This window comes from Chaetura pelagica, unplaced genomic scaffold (assembly GCF_000747805.2).
Source record: "Chaetura pelagica isolate M959 unplaced genomic scaffold, ChaPel_1.0 scaffold189, whole genome shotgun sequence".
In the NCBI taxonomy this organism is placed as follows: Eukaryota; Metazoa; Chordata; class Aves; order Apodiformes; family Apodidae; genus Chaetura; species Chaetura pelagica.
The window spans coordinates 3,152,449-3,167,624 of record NW_009970716.1 but is presented as its reverse complement, the minus strand read 5'-3'; the positions used below and the strand labels follow the sequence as shown (position 1 = coordinate 3,167,624).

The following is a 15,176-nucleotide window of genomic DNA, read 5'->3' as shown; positions in this document are numbered from 1 at the left end:
CTGGATGGCAGCATGTGTGTTTGCCTAGAACCATAAAGAGCTACATGTGTTACACGTGAGTGGTGTAGAAGCTGAATGTAAGAATGAATGGTAAGCTCTTGTCCCACTAAATGTAAGCATGACCACAATGTTCTGCTCTGTCTATAGCCCACGCACATTCTCAAAGTCAAATGTTTGAACAAAACATGTGAAAGCAGAGTTGGGTGTTGTGCCATGAGCCTTAACTGCTCTCTGGATCAGCAGAAGCGGCCTGTGGTCTAAATGTGGTTTTGTATCATACCGTCGCTGACAATTACACGTATTTATTTGCCCTGAAACCCTCTCGTGACCGGTTTAATATGATAGGCTGACCCGAGAGCTGGATTCAGGCACTAAGTGGCTTTGTTCCTTCTGCTTATCTGCTTTTATTTAGAAGAGCATATTTTCTCATCTTGTTCTTATAGCAAATGTAAGGCAAATAATCAGTGAAATTAATCGGAGCAAAATGCGATGAGATTTTTGTGCGATAGCCGAAAATCGCCTTGAATCTCCGGGTAGCTCAGTAGGCTGGCGAACAGGGCCATCTGCTGGTACACGTGCTCCAGCCAGGTAACTTGGGATTTTGCTGGGAACGAATCTAGTTCGGGGAGAGGTTAATGGCTTGGTTCTAACTTACAAACACCTGTGACTTTTCTCACATTATTTTTGCAAGCCGCTTCGTATATTAATTCCTTAATTAATTTGTAGCAGAACTTCTTACTGTAAAAATAGAGACGTGCTTAACCATGTAAGCTCCATTCAGATGTTAAATAGAGTGGCTGTTTGATCTGGTAGTAGCATTGCCCTAGGTTATGCCACAATTTAAAACTATATTCTGAGGAAGCATGAGTTTGTAGATTAATCTCTCAGATCTATGAATAACAATTAATGTTAATACTTGCTCTTCACACAATGTCTATGTTAGGGACATTTGGTTAAAATTACAGATCAGTCTTGTGAACAAAAGTAAAGAAGCTAGATGGTCTGGCCTACTAAGATTGTTAAATTTATTGTATCTGTAATATTAGAAACCCTTTTGGATTTCTAATTTCTACTTTAGTTTTATTTTTACAAGCACTGTGTGATCAATGCAGCATTTTAAGCATAACAAGTGATCTTGTGTAAGTGTGCTCATGTTTGCCTGTCTGTATGTCCCGTGTGTGGCAACTATTGGGTATATGTGATGACTGGAAATATGATAGATCAAAATATCTTATGATCAATCCCTTTTCAAGTTTGTAATTATAAACACGGAATATACGTGTTTATACAAATAAATTGAGTAAACAACACATAAGCATGGTTCTTGTCTTGTCTTTTGAGAACCTGCAGCTTCCTTCAAGAAGATACTACAATAAAGATGCAGGGTTCTTTAATGTATGTGATCTTAGGCAAACAAATCAGTCTGCACGATTTCACAGGTGTATATTCCTGGTGTAACTGGTCACAGGATTGTCTTGAGCCTGTGGCAAAGGAAGGGTTAGTCCTGGTTCCTGTAGTGTTGATAGCACACTTTAAAGCAGTACCCCTGGTCACTCTTGTAGTGGCAGCAGCTACTGCTGCAGTGAAAGAGCAGCTACTTGCTGACATAGTGGCCATGTGCTGTAGACTAAAGCTGTCCTCAGGGAATGCACTGATCAGACTCCATTCAGAAATATTTCAACTTTTGTCTCCGATTTTTGTTGTCTCTAACACCATCCATTTCCCCACAGAAAAAGCAGGTTATTACATACTGCCTGTGGGCTGCCCTGACCTTCCTGACATCTAAGCTATTTTCCACTTTTTTCCCCTTTGACAATTCAGCAAATGAAGTGATGGTGATGGATTTCATTACAGGTGCTTTGACTGAAATTATTTATTGTTTACCTATTAAACCTGGTCATAAATGTAATTGATTTATAGACCCCACAAAAGCACAAACATTAGTCAGTGTGTGTGAGGAGTGCTAATATACAGAATTATGTGCATGGAGGGATCAGCTTCCTTCTAGCCAAAAGGCTGCACAGGAGTAAAGCAACAGTATTTTATATTTTGTGTGGATCAGACCTATTATGAATCAATTCTTTTTGCTGGTAGTTCATTCTACATTTTCACCTTTCTATTTTAGTGGCTATTTCCTGTTACCTGTTCTAAAAGGATGGCAAAATGGATTGCAGTATATGATGGATTAGACTGTAGAAAGGAGGAAGTAATCTCTTGGCTTTGAGAAACTTGTAAGAGAATGCCTGCAGTACTAAGAAACTAACTTGGCAACGTGTAGCATAGGCAGAGCTAATGGAGTTCTGAACATCGGGGTAGAAGGAAGGCCAGGTTTAGTATTGTTTCATATTCATAGTTCTCTCCAGGAAGTCTTTTGACTAAATGCAAGAGCTTTCCACTAGCTCTGTAATTCTTTGTAATGTCTTATTAAGCTCATCTGGGAAAAATTGTATTGTATTAGGAAATAGCATTCTATCTGCAGAGTCCAGTTTTGCTCCTGATTTACTGTGCTGAGAACTGCTCTCACTTGTGTGCCTCCGTGGAAAGTTTTGCTTGCACAGCAATGTTGGGCTAGTGCAAGTGTTGCCCGTTTTGTCCAACTTTGGTGTAGCTCTGTCTCTTCCCCCTAGTGCGACTTTGGTTGGTGAAAACATTGTCTTGTCACCCTGGTAGTAGGTAGGCTGTGGGTTTTTTTGTATATTACACGTTGGATGTGTAATACACAGTGTGACTGTACCAAGTAAGGCACTGGGGCAGATCACTCTTTTGTGAGGGTTCTGAGCAAGCTGCTGCTAAACATAGGGGCAGTAAAACGTGCCTCAGTGAGGAAATGTGGAAGGGTTCTTCATTAATTGGGCCGAGTCTTACTAACATACTGTGATTCTGTGGTTTGTAGTAAAAAAATGCAATGCAATGTAGTTTTCCTACTGATACCCCATCCGTTTGTTTTCCTCGGCATTAGCTTCGGAGCAGGCAGCTCTCAGGTTACGGAGGGAGGGGCCGCTCTGGGGCTCTGACAGCTGCTGCGGGACGACCGAGTTGCTTCTAGCAGCTCATCAGTGCCTCAGCATCTTTACATAGCTGTGCAACTTGATTTTTATTTTTTCTTTCATTTTGCATGACGATAAACGTTTCGTGCCCGTGAGTGAACAGTTTTATTTAAGATCCAGAAATGAAGAGAAATAGCCTGTCCTCCTTCTCCATCTCTCTCTGGTTGCTGTTTACAGCAGTGATGCTTCAAGGTGAGAATACTGCTCAATACCTAAATGTTGCATTGAGGTTTATTTTACTCAGATAGGAGCTACTGTCCTGATATGTCTTACACAGTTGAAGTCTTCAAGTCTTTCATCTGTTTCATTTTATTTTGCCTCATTGATGCAAAGACGAAGTGGAAGATGGTCATGTACAGCTAGAACTTAAACATTCTTTGTGAAGCTTTGATTTGCTAGGATTTCTTTTTAATCAGAAAGGTTTGCTTTGATTAGTCCTTGAAGTCACTGTGAGTCACCAGAGAGTGATACACTCCAAAGCACTTGCTTCCTAGGTAGTGCCAGCTGGCATTTGTGCAAGTCTTGAATGTTACTGTCTTTGCCCTTTGCTGGCAGAATGTGAGAATCTATCTAAAAGTAATACAAAGATTGCCTACAGGAACTGTGATGCACAAAATGGTGTGGAACAGTAAAACTGTCGTTTAAACCCTAAAGTTTCAGTGAGTCATCTTTAGTGACTAAGCCTGGATAGCAGGAACCATCTCTAAGTACATGGTTTGGAAAAGGTGTTAGTGCAAGGATGTGCTCATCATGCAGTTATGCAGTTGCCAATTTGTGAAAAACAGCAGCTCAGACTTTTTCCAGGAGGTAGTTAAAAAAGAAAGAGTAAATTCTGAAAGTAGCATGAATCTCAGTGCTGCATCTAGGGAAAAATCAGAAGTTGTTAGCCAGGGAACAGGTTTGGCCTCAGACTTTGCTTCTAACTTTAGTTTGGCAAATGTATGACTGTAAGTCAGTAATCTCTTTGTCTATGAAAGACATCAGTAAAATAAAAGTACTGATATTTACCTTCAAAACAGGCAGGAATCTATGGATGTAGAGGGGTTTTTTGGTGGGTGTGGAATGCTAGAATTAGCTGTTCGTTTTCTACAGGTGAATGCTGTCCTTATTTGAATAGCTTCATTAGGTATACTTCTGGTTTTGCACTAAATTATATATTCAACATTGTGTGAATGTTTAATATAGTTGCAGCAAATGCTACTTGAAGCTGTAGAAAGAGGGTATCTTCTGCTACTGCTCAGTTCTTAACCTGATGTGCTGAATAAATGTTACCTAGATGTAAAATCAGCGAAAGGAAAATACGCTCACATGCTGTTTAATGAACTGTTTGAAGACTACTCAAATGCTCTAATACCAGTGGAAGACACAGATAAAGTACTGAATGTCACCCTTCAGATAACATTGTCCCAAATTAAAGATATGGTAAGAGTGCAGTTCTGTTTTTCTAAAGGTATGTGGAAATGTACTAGCTGTAAACCTTTTGCTTGGAGTAGGAAAGGCAGCTTGCATTTTGTTGTGACAACTTCAATAATCCTTCCTCGCGAGGGTCATGTTCTCCAGTTCTTGGTAGATTCTTATCTGATTGCAGCACTAAGATTTCCATTTTAAGTTTGCTAACTTACTGAACTGTTAAGACTTCTGTTGTTAGGTGTTGGTATCACACCCTCCAGGCAACTTTTGCAGAGTTTTAAATAGAAAGAGCAAATGCTTTTTCTAAGATGCAATTAATTTCTACATAAACGCCCTATTTTAGCCTTAAGTAACTTTTAAAATAAATTTGGTTTAGCCAGATACACTTTTTTAGGCAAAAGAAAATGTCTAGGAGAACAGAAAATCTCTTTTCTGACTTCTGAATTACAACTTTGAGGCCTCACCAAGCTTTCAGAGAAATTGGTAGGCTGAATCTGTTAGCTGTTTGGTACTCTGAAGCTCACAAAAGCAAATTCTTAATGTACTGGGAGCCTTAGACAGTTATGATTAAAGCTAGGGAGGATGCAAGCCCCTTGTACTGTGTATGGGCACCGTGTACTTGTTCTCTTGTGGCCTGTCAACATTCTGGCCTTTTTTACTGGCCTTTACTTTAAAGCTATACAACAATTGTTGTCTCCATCTAAGATGTGATTTTTGTCACCTTCAGCTAGAAATATTTCTACATTTTAATGCAGGATGAAAGGAACCAAATTTTGTCAGCTTACTTATGGATTCGACAAAGCTGGTATGATGCTTACCTCAAGTGGGACAAGGATAAATACGATGGGTTGGATTCTATCAGGATTCCAAGCAATTTGGTTTGGAGACCAGATATTGTCCTGTATAACAAGTGAGTGACTGGAGAAAATAAGCTTGGTTATTCAGTCTGAGGGAAGGGGTTGAAGGAGGAACTGACCCACAGAGTTTGAACTTTCATCTCTTCACCTTACCTTAGCAAGGGGTTTGTTTGTTGTCTTAACATTTGTTGTTGATCATCTAAATATTTTGCAATAAAGCCATAGAGAGAATTTGGCAATTGATTATGTTACACAGCAAAACTGTTCTGAATTTCTCTGTGCTGGGAATTGAATACTCTGGCAGTCTGAAGTGTTTTCTGCTGAGGCTGCTGAAGAGCTCTGGAAGATTGTGTCCACAAAGGCATTAATGGGCACTGGTACCTGTAAATGATAGGTAAGTTCCCAATAAAACTTAGTATAAATAAATAACATGATTTCAGAAGCATGGTTTTAATGGTATGAAGCAAAGGTCTTTCCCTGCCTCCCTGCCCCACATATTAAGTTGTTGCCTTTTGATCCTGACTGTCACTTTTCTGTCTTTTAGGGCTGATGATGACTTTTCAGAACCAGTGAATACTAATGTTGTGTTGAGATATGATGGAAAAATCACTTGGGATGCACCCGCTATCACAAAGAGCTCGTGTGTAGTGGATGTATCTTATTTTCCTTTTGACAGCCAGCAGTGCAACCTTACATTTGGGTCCTGGACCTATAATGGCAATCAGGTAGACATCATTAATTCTCTTGATAGTGGTGACCTCTCTGACTTCGTAGAAGATGTGGAATGGGAGATTCACGGTATGCCAGCAGTTAAGAATGTCGTAACTTATGGCTGCTGCTCTGAGCCTTATCCAGATGTGACCTTCACACTGATTTTGAAAAGGAAGTCTTCATTCTACATATTTAATCTGTTGCTGCCTTGTGTTTTGATCTCTTTCCTGGCCCCACTGGGATTCTATCTCCCTGCAGACTCAGGGGAAAAAGTGTCTCTGGGTGTTACAGTTCTTCTTGCTCTGACTGTGTTTCAGCTGATGGTTGCAGAGATCATGCCTCCATCTGAAAGTGTACCTTTGATAGGTGAGTTTCACATGCTTTGTCTTTAAGCATGGCTTAATAATAGCAGGACTTTATGGCAAGGAGTCTTCTTTCCTGGAGACTTTCAAAACCTACCTGGATGCATTCCTGTGTGGCCTGCCCTAGGCGGCCCTGCTTTGGCAGAGGGTTGGACTCGACAGTCTCTGGAGGCCCCTTCAAACCCCTAATATTCTGTGATTCTATGATTCTATATGTTACTTTTGACTTCTGATAAGGTATAGGTGTTGCATATTTAAAACATAGTGAAATACAACGTGCATGGAATTTTTACAGGTATGCTGAAGCTCTTCAAAGTTATTTTGTATTTATTTTAATTATATTAGCTAGCTATTTGGTATTTATTTAAAGTAATTAGACATTGAGAATTATTTTGTCATGTTGTAATAAAGTTAGTAATAGAAAACAATTTTAGAACCGGTGTACAAAGTGTAAGCAAGAGCTATACACGCAAGGTCAGACTGTTTCAACGTACAGTTCTGTCAGATCAGATGGTTGGATGCTCAGAGTTGACTTGATATCTGACAATAGTTACATTGAAATATAATGCCTAGCAATCCATTATGCTGAATTTCATTCTAGGCCTGAGGGTTCAAAAGAGCTGATGGGTAGCAAAAGGGTGGTGTTCAGCACCTGCCTTCTGCCAAGACCCTTTTGCCCCTGGTTGATCCACCCCTGGGGCTGGAGGCTGCCCAACTATCCTGGTGGGATTTCTGGAGGACTAGAAATACTGTTACCTTCACTCTAGCTTCCAGCTTAATTAAGATAATAATTTTTATTTTCATTATTACTAAGAAAACCTGCATAGCTTAACTGAGACAAAACACTGGTCCATAAATAGGAAAGTTGAATGCATTTCCCACACCATCAGCAACTGTTACTCCCTAGAATACAGACTTGCTGTACTAGAATAACTTCCCTACCTTCCTATCACACTGTCTAAATTAAGGAGTCAGGACCTGACCTCAGTCTGCTTTCTCTCTTCTCACACTCTCCTCACCATCCTTTCCAACCCCTTTAGAAACTGGGATCACATCGTACTTGACTGTGTCACATCCTGTTTCATGGATGCCAGCCCTTGCTTTTCCTGCAGAGGCTCCACAAGACCACAGCAGGGCTGGGAGCTGCCTCTTTGCACAGGCACAAGCCACAGCAGTTTAACTGCTCACCTGTGTACTTCCCTCGTGACAAGCAGTGGCTGAGGGCCACAACTTGCATTCACCCTTTTTGCATTCTGTTCCTGTTTGCTCTAGCTATGCTGATATTTGTGCTTTCTGAAGAAACAGCAAATCTCAAGAAGGGTGGCAACAGAACCACCTTTCAGCTCTGTGCCTGAGCTCGTAGTTGTCAGTACAGTAGTTGTGGTCTGGATGTTCCCTGGTCTGTGTGAATGTGAACGCTGGTGTGGGATGCATCAACAGCTCCAACAAAACATTATCCCTACTTTTGTTAATACATCAGGAAGCGGGATTTCAGATGTGCCAGGTGAAGCTGTCTACACTGGGGTTTTACGGACATCAGGAAAAGAGCAAGGCTCCTGATAAACATTTTTAAGGTGTTTTCTGAATGAGTGTATTTTGAGAAATCAGAGGTTTTGGCTTGCAAATATTTACCATGCTAATACAATAGTCACTCATCTGATAAAGGCATGCCAGTAACAAGTATGAGGTTTTACTTTAATGGCTTTAATCTGTGTTTTTAAATGGTAAATTAAGTGTAATCCAAGTATAGATAATCCAGGTAATTAAAAACTGGTTTCACTTGCACTTATCATTAGAACTTATCTTATATTTTACAGTTACACTGATTTTTTTTTTAGAGTTGCATCTGTAATATGATTTTATTTTGTGTTCTAGGAAAGTATTACATAGCAACTATGACGATGATCACAGCTTCCACTGCACTGACGATCATTATAATGAATCTCCATCACTGTGGCTCAGAAGCAAAGCCTGTTCCACAATGGGCCAGGGTGGTTATTTTGGACTACATGTCAAAAATCTTTTTTGTTTATGATGTGGGTGAAAATTGCACAAGTCCGAAAAGAGAGAAGGAGGAAGAATGTAAATTAGAGGGGGATGATAGATGTCAGAGGAGGCACAGAGAGGTAAGGAGTCACCTTTCCTGTAGGAATGATGACTGTGATCTCAAGGAGAAGCTCAATGGAAGTTTGAATAAAAGCTATGGCGTTAATGATGAAAATATTAGGGAGACTGTTAATTGCTGTTCCTGTTACAAAATGCTAATTAAAAATATTGAGTATATTGCTAATTGTGTTCGAGAACATAAAGCAAACAAGGCCAAAGGAATTGAGTGGAAAAAAGTTGCAAAAGTGATGGACAGATTTTTCATGTGGATTTTCTTTATCATGGTGTTTTTTATGAGCGTGCTGATCATTGGGAAAGCAGCTTAACTGAAGATGAAAATACTCCTTTTGTAAATCTGAATATACTGAGTTGGCTTGTTTCCCTGGAGCTGTGGGACAGGGGTGGTTTTGAGATCTTTGTCTTGCATTCTGCAACAATAAACAAATTGATTCTCTAGGCTGTCATAGTGTTGAGACTGATCAGCTGAGAGGTTTGTTAGTGACTGTCATGGCCTTTCACTTGGGAGTGCAGCCCTGAAGGCTGCTGGGTAAGCACTCTGTGCTGCATCTTGGTGGTGGTGACCATGACTTCAGGCAAAATGGGATGGAGTATTGCAGCGATGCAGCAGACAGTCTAGCAGGGAGCACTGTGTTCACAGGGCTGCAGCTCTGCACCTTGTAACACGACCAGCCTTTTCTCTCCCCTAGAAATAAATAATATGTATTTGTGACATGGTGGCAGTTCGTGGAAATAATTCCTTTATGGCATTCCTTTTTTCCTTTTTAGCTCATCTTGCTAACTTTTTTTTGTTATGGCTCTTCCTGGCCACTTTATATATAACTTCATAGGCTCTACCTATCTATCTGCTGGCTGGTGTGCTTTTCACTTCTAATACTTGTTGAGCTTGCTGAATAGGATGGTTACCTTGACCTTCCTCTTAAAAATTTTCTGCGACTTAATATTACCCCACTGTCACCATGGCTCCAGTAAGCTGGATTTCCAGGTTTATTTCCTCTCCAAGTCAGAGGGCCTCTCTTCTGTTCTCTTTCTCTTGAGTATTATAATAGGAAAAGCTTCTCCTGTCCTCCCTCAATGTCTTAATCCCATAGGTGTTTGTGCAAAATGGGCCTTTAAATGCTATTTGAGACTGCTGAAATAGGAGGCTGTACCTTTTGCCTCTGCTTTTTTCATTGGCCTTCACCAATGTTCATTCCGTGTATCCCTTGTCCACTGTTACATCCTCCAGAATACTTAACTTTTAAACTGTTTACAGGAATGCTGAGGTTGCTTGTGCATTACTTAGCACAAAAGCATGATCTTACAGGTTCATTAAAGTAGTGCCATAACCAAGAATCCTTGCTCAACGCCTTAGTTCTTAAATGAATGTGTTTGTCACTGACAACAGCAAAAACCCCTCATCTGTGTTTTAATTTCTGTTAACTCTCTCAGACTAATAGAGCTCTGGAAGATGCCTCACATAAAGTGAGAAGCTAGTACCCCAGACATGACTGTGGCAGATAAATTGCTTTTGCAAAGCACCCTGAACTTTGAAACCATGATATTCTAGATGCAGTGGGAGAGACAGAATGACACTGTAATGGATCCTAGTCAAAAGTTCATGTGATAAAACTAATTTTCATAATTATTGCAGATAGTAGGAGCATACCTGTGAAGCTGTAACATGAGAGCGAGGAGTCAAAATGGAAAAGTGATGCAGTTGTTATGCCCAAATTTACTGGAAGAAAGGGAATTGTAATTATTATGGTGATGTAAATGATGCATTGAATTGCTAATGGCAGGTTTTCTTTTGTGTGGAATAATTAATGCTGTAAGTGTATCTGGATTCTCATACATAATGCAAGCCTTTAAGCCCAAGATGTGATGTAAAGCTAAACTAGATGGGTAGCCAAGAATAAACTCAGTATGTGGAAAAAGTCTCAGGTGTGTTCCCTGTGTATTATCAGTTCCCAGTCAACCAGGATAACTTTGAATATCTCCATTAGAGTACAAGCTGTTCAGTTTCACTGTGCAGAAAAATGGTTGCTCCCGTTTGCCATGGAGTTCAGGGTTTGGCACTTACACTGTCTGTCTGAGGAAGCGGATTTGTTCTTTGTTGTTGAAAACAAAATGTCCCAAATGCTAAGGGAGCAAAGTATTTAAAGATAAGGGTAAAATACTCAGAATGTGAGTCTTCAGCATGGAGAACAGATGACCAAGTGTTTGTATGAGGCTTATGGCTTAAAGAAAATAGTTGCTGTTCACTGTAAACTAAAACATGGAAGAAAAATCTATTGCAATACTACTAAATACAGTCACGCAGTGTTGAAAGGTGGAGCAGTATCTTTACAGTTCATGAATGCATGTTCTTCTGCAGTGCTCTTCATCCCACTAGTGGCACCTACTGGAGGCAGTGTCCAAGTTTAGACAGACCTTTAGTCTGACTCAGAAAATCTTAGAAATTCAGATTGTGTCCATACCATTCTGTTCAAAACAAACTGCTGCCACTGTGGGCTTTCCACATGTAAGGGAAAGTATGCAATCATAGGTGGATCATGGGATTTTTTATCATGCTGGTGCTCCTCAGTATACTGCATGCTTGGATGATGCTGTTGAAATCATATTTAGCATCCCTTAGCATATTTTATGTGAAGATGTGATGGTAGTAAGGAATTATCTTCCTTGTAAGTATGTAATTTGAAAATAATTCCTGCCTATTTTAATTTATGAACTTTACATTTGCTTTTAAATTGCTTTTTTTTGTTAATCTTTTTCTTTGGGTCACCAGGCATTCTCAAGTGTTTCTCTTCCTTTATTTAGATGTTGTGAATGTTGTTCTTGCTCTTGTAACAAACACTTTTCTGGTTTTAGTTCATAAGAGCCCTAGATTCAATAAGGAATGTGAGCAGCAGATGATGGGTGCCAGTAGAAGCTGGTACCTGAATTGTTATTGTGAAGCCTCATGCTAGGACTCTGATCAACATCTTTGGACTTGATCATTTTCCAGGGTAAAAACACCATGTGATGGTGCATTGCCGTGCCTTTGGTGACAGGGCTGACAGAAGGTCCATGCTACTGCAGGCATAAAATGGCTAGCTGGTTTAAAGCTAGCTCAGGAGCTTCTAACTAAACTGTAGGGGATGTAGTTTAAGTGTCCTTCCAAGGTCTTACATTTAGTTTGTGTATCTCTGTGTTTAGCTATTTCAGGAAGAAAAAACTTTTATGTCAACCAAATGTGTTAGCAGTCAGAACTGTATGTGACAACCCTAGTGCTGAGTGGAGACAGGAATGTTTGATCTAATTCTGTCTGTCCTGGTCTCTTCCTCTTTCCTTTGTGTATCTCATGCTTAGATCCAGTAATCTTTGAGGAAGATTAAATCCTGAGACAATGAATTACTAGGATTTTAATAACAGAAAAATAATTAGGTACCTGAGTAACTGCTGGTATAACATGAAGGCAGCAGGGTGAAATTATATTTATTGAGGAGTACAATGATGCTGTAAAAATATTGAGATCAGTATGCTGAAGAAGCTGCTGAGGAATGAGCTGATAGGTTCTTTGGGTTGTTTTGTTTTGGTTTTTTTTGTGGTTTTGTTTTGTTTTGTTTTGTTTTGGTACCATCTCTTGGCAGAGACATCACCTTCCCTCTCTTGTATTGAGTCATTGCAGTGTTTAAATGAAGAGAAATACAAGCAATTTCCTTCACTGTACTGTCTTCCATGAGCAGAATCACAGAACTGGAGGACAAGTGTGATGGGATGTTGGGGTGTTAAGTTTCCAATGGTGCAGAAAGCTAGGAGATGCCCTCAGCTACACCAGGAAATCTGTTTGTGGAAATTGCAGCTTGAGGTTTCAGGCTTCAGGCTTCAGGCTAAACCCAAAAGGATAATTCTGGACAGTAAATTAGTCTTGAAATGGATAAGAGGGTTTCCCTATGCTTCAGGAATTTGGATGTTACATTGTAAATTATCCGCATGTTTCATCCTCTGGTCAACAAAGCTTTGTTCTCTGACACTGCCCAAGTATGGCCAGTGTCAGAGCTGTTTCTCAAGAAGTGCAGGAGTGTGGCAAGAACTCCTGATTATGCATTTCTGTTGCAATCAGAGAAAAGAAAGACCTATAATGTAATTGTTTAGGAGGTAGGAGAGTGGTGGGTGAGAGGAAATTCCTTTTATTCTGTTCATTATTATTTCATTGTGTTCTTTTAAGAACTCCATTCTTCAAGGTGGCAGTGAACAATAGTGTTCTACATTGCTTGCAGTAAGGAATAACATATTGCAAGTATCCAGCTCAGGTTTATCTCTTTCTTAATATTTTTGTGCATATGACTCCTTGTCTGTAGTCCACAGAACACTGAAGGTTTGCAAGGCCATCAGGCATACACTGCAATTGTTCCATGAGTTTTATGAGTTTATGAGCTGTATGAGTTTATGTATGAATTTAACCCATTCTTCCATGTGGCTTCCATTTATGAGATTAATTGAGCTCCAAAGGTTGTCTATTTCAGCCACTTGGGTGGACAAAAAGCAGCAGTGAATTTATCAAAGGATTTATTGTGCTATTACTCCTTTAGGTCTTGCAAGGCATATTAGCTCTTGTGAAGGGTTAGGAGCACCAGGTGCCCCCAGCCTGTCTCTGCCACAAAGGTGAGTCTCACAGGTGGTCCAACCTGCCTTCTGGTTACCTGGGGTGCAGGGACTGACCTGGCAGACCTAGTGAACTAAGGCATGCCTGGTTCTTGGCCATGACAGTGCTGCATTCCAGATATAGCTCTAGCCGTTGTGTTTGAGAAGGCAATTTGCAACAGGACAAAATACAAATATAACTGTTGAGGGAGGGATGTCAGTTAATAGGGATCATAACAGGGTGAAGAACGTGGTTTGTGCTTAGTTTCAGATGCAATTTTTGCACAGAATTGTAATGTCTTGGTCTATTCTTGGGCACTCCTTCAGAGTACAAGTCAGTCGTAGTAAACACCCAGAAAACACCAATCAAGGTCCAAAAATGGCAGCTGCAGTTGAAAAAAGAGTATTTCATTCTAGTTCCTGAAAACCTGTCTTTAAGAAGTGATTAAGTACTGCCTTCCAAGTAACCCACCTAGACATTTGGAATGATGAGATGCTTTAGGATACTAAAAATGAGGCACTGAAGTATCATATCTCTGGGCTGTGGTCTTGCTGATGGTCTTGCTGGGGCTGAGGCCTAGTGTTGTGGCTTGCCTAGCAGCAAGAAAGCATTCTGTGTTGTTTGGGTTTTTTTTGCAGGATGTATGAATAGATTGCTCTAGATGGGGGTGAATACAGAACAGAACAGTGTGATACTGGATTTTTCTGTTGTCTGGTATTTTTAGTGGGAATGCTTAGCTTAGGCTTAGGACAGTGTGTATCATGAGTTATTTCTCTATTCCCTCTACTTAACAACTGTAGCCTTTTTCTTCTCCCCAAGATTTAAGTATTTATTGATGTCACCGTTTGACTCAGGTCCGACAACAATGCTCTCGATCCCCTCCCGCTCCCACCCAGGTAGGGAAGGAGAGAGAGAAAAAGAGAGAGACTTGGCTGGATTGAAAACTAAACTACACAGCTTTAATTAAACACTAATGATAAAAGAAAACATATACAAATGTGTTCAGGTATGGGCAAAAGCTTCTTACCTCTCCCCACCCCCAGCAACTCCCACAGCATCTCCTGCGCTGGCAACAGTCCTGAAAAATCCTGGAGCCGCTGCTGGAGAAAGCGCAGAGAGATGAGGGTCAGGAGAGCTCAAGCCTGGGGGTTGATGGTGATGGATGGATGGATGGATGGATGGATGGATGGATGGATGGATGGACGGAGTCCTCCCTGGACGCCGGCCATGGATGGAAGAGAGTGTAAGAAGAAGCAGGAAGGAAGTTGTCTTCTGTGATCTCTGACCTTCATCTGAGCTTATGTATATACATGGAATGGAATATCTCTGGCCAATTTTGCTGTCTGTCTAACTCAGCCTCCTACAGGGGGGTCGTAGATCTCCCTGTAGTGCCTGAGCTGGCAGAGTGAAGGTGCAACCTTGAAGACCCAGCAGTTAGAAAAACATTCCACTCTTACCAGTCTTAGTTGGAACACTCTGCTACTAGTTAAAAGAAAGCTTACTGAAGGAAAAAAAAAAATCAGTAAAAGGAAAATTGGCTTCATCCTGCCTCAAACCAGGACAATTGACAAGTTTAGAAATAGCACTTGTAGAAACAGCTGCTTTGTCTAAGCTCTGAGTCCCACCTAGGCTGCTTTGTGCCCTGGGAGTAGGACCACTACTTTGGAGATGTCCCAAAGGTATGTTGGACTTACCCATGGCTCTGCAGTACTCACATGTTGACCCTTCAGGTGCACCCAGATGTTATTGCTGAATAAACAAACACAGACAATTCATATTAGAGATAAAGATTTCTCTTAAAATGGATTAAATCTGAAGGGAAAGGGCATAGAGAATTACTTTAATCAGGGAAGGGCTAATGGGGGGATGGTGTGTCAAACAAAACCTAGCTTTGTTAGAGTTTTCTTGCTCTTTACCTGGTATGTGAACCTTCCCTCTTTTTTATTGCTCCTATGGATTATGCTGTTTCACTGTAAGTAATATTTCTCCACAGAGTGATTTTATCTATACCAAGTAATTCAGCTAATTGCATGCTATTGAGAGAAAAGGGTTCGGTCTG

General features: G+C 40.5%; 1 protein-coding gene across 1 annotated transcript; it reads left to right on the top strand.

The window, feature by feature from the left end:
• The first annotated feature begins 3,169 nt into the window (after positions 1-3,169).
• On the top strand, positions 3,170-8,819 carry CHRNA9 (cholinergic receptor, nicotinic, alpha 9 (neuronal)). The gene is made up of 5 exons (XM_010006103.1): positions 3,170-3,239; positions 4,324-4,469; positions 5,213-5,367; positions 5,859-6,391; positions 8,263-8,819. The coding sequence occupies exons 1-5, from the start codon at positions 3,170-3,172 to the stop codon at positions 8,817-8,819; spliced, it is 1,461 nt and encodes a 486-aa protein (XP_010004405.1).
• Positions 8,820-15,176: the final 6,357 nt, after the last annotated feature.

Bases quoted from the DNA above. Each gene is read 5' to 3' on its own strand.
- CHRNA9 (XM_010006103.1), top strand. From the start codon at position 3,170: ATGAAGAGAAATAGCCTGTCCTCCTTCTCCATCTCTCTCTGGTTGCTG. The intron at 3,240-4,323 runs GTGAGAATACTG...AATGTTACCTAG, and splicing joins TACAGCAGTGATGCTTCAAG to ATGTAAAATCAGCGAAAGGA. The intron at 4,470-5,212 runs GTAAGAGTGCAG...ATTTTAATGCAG, and splicing joins TGTCCCAAATTAAAGATATG to GATGAAAGGAACCAAATTTT.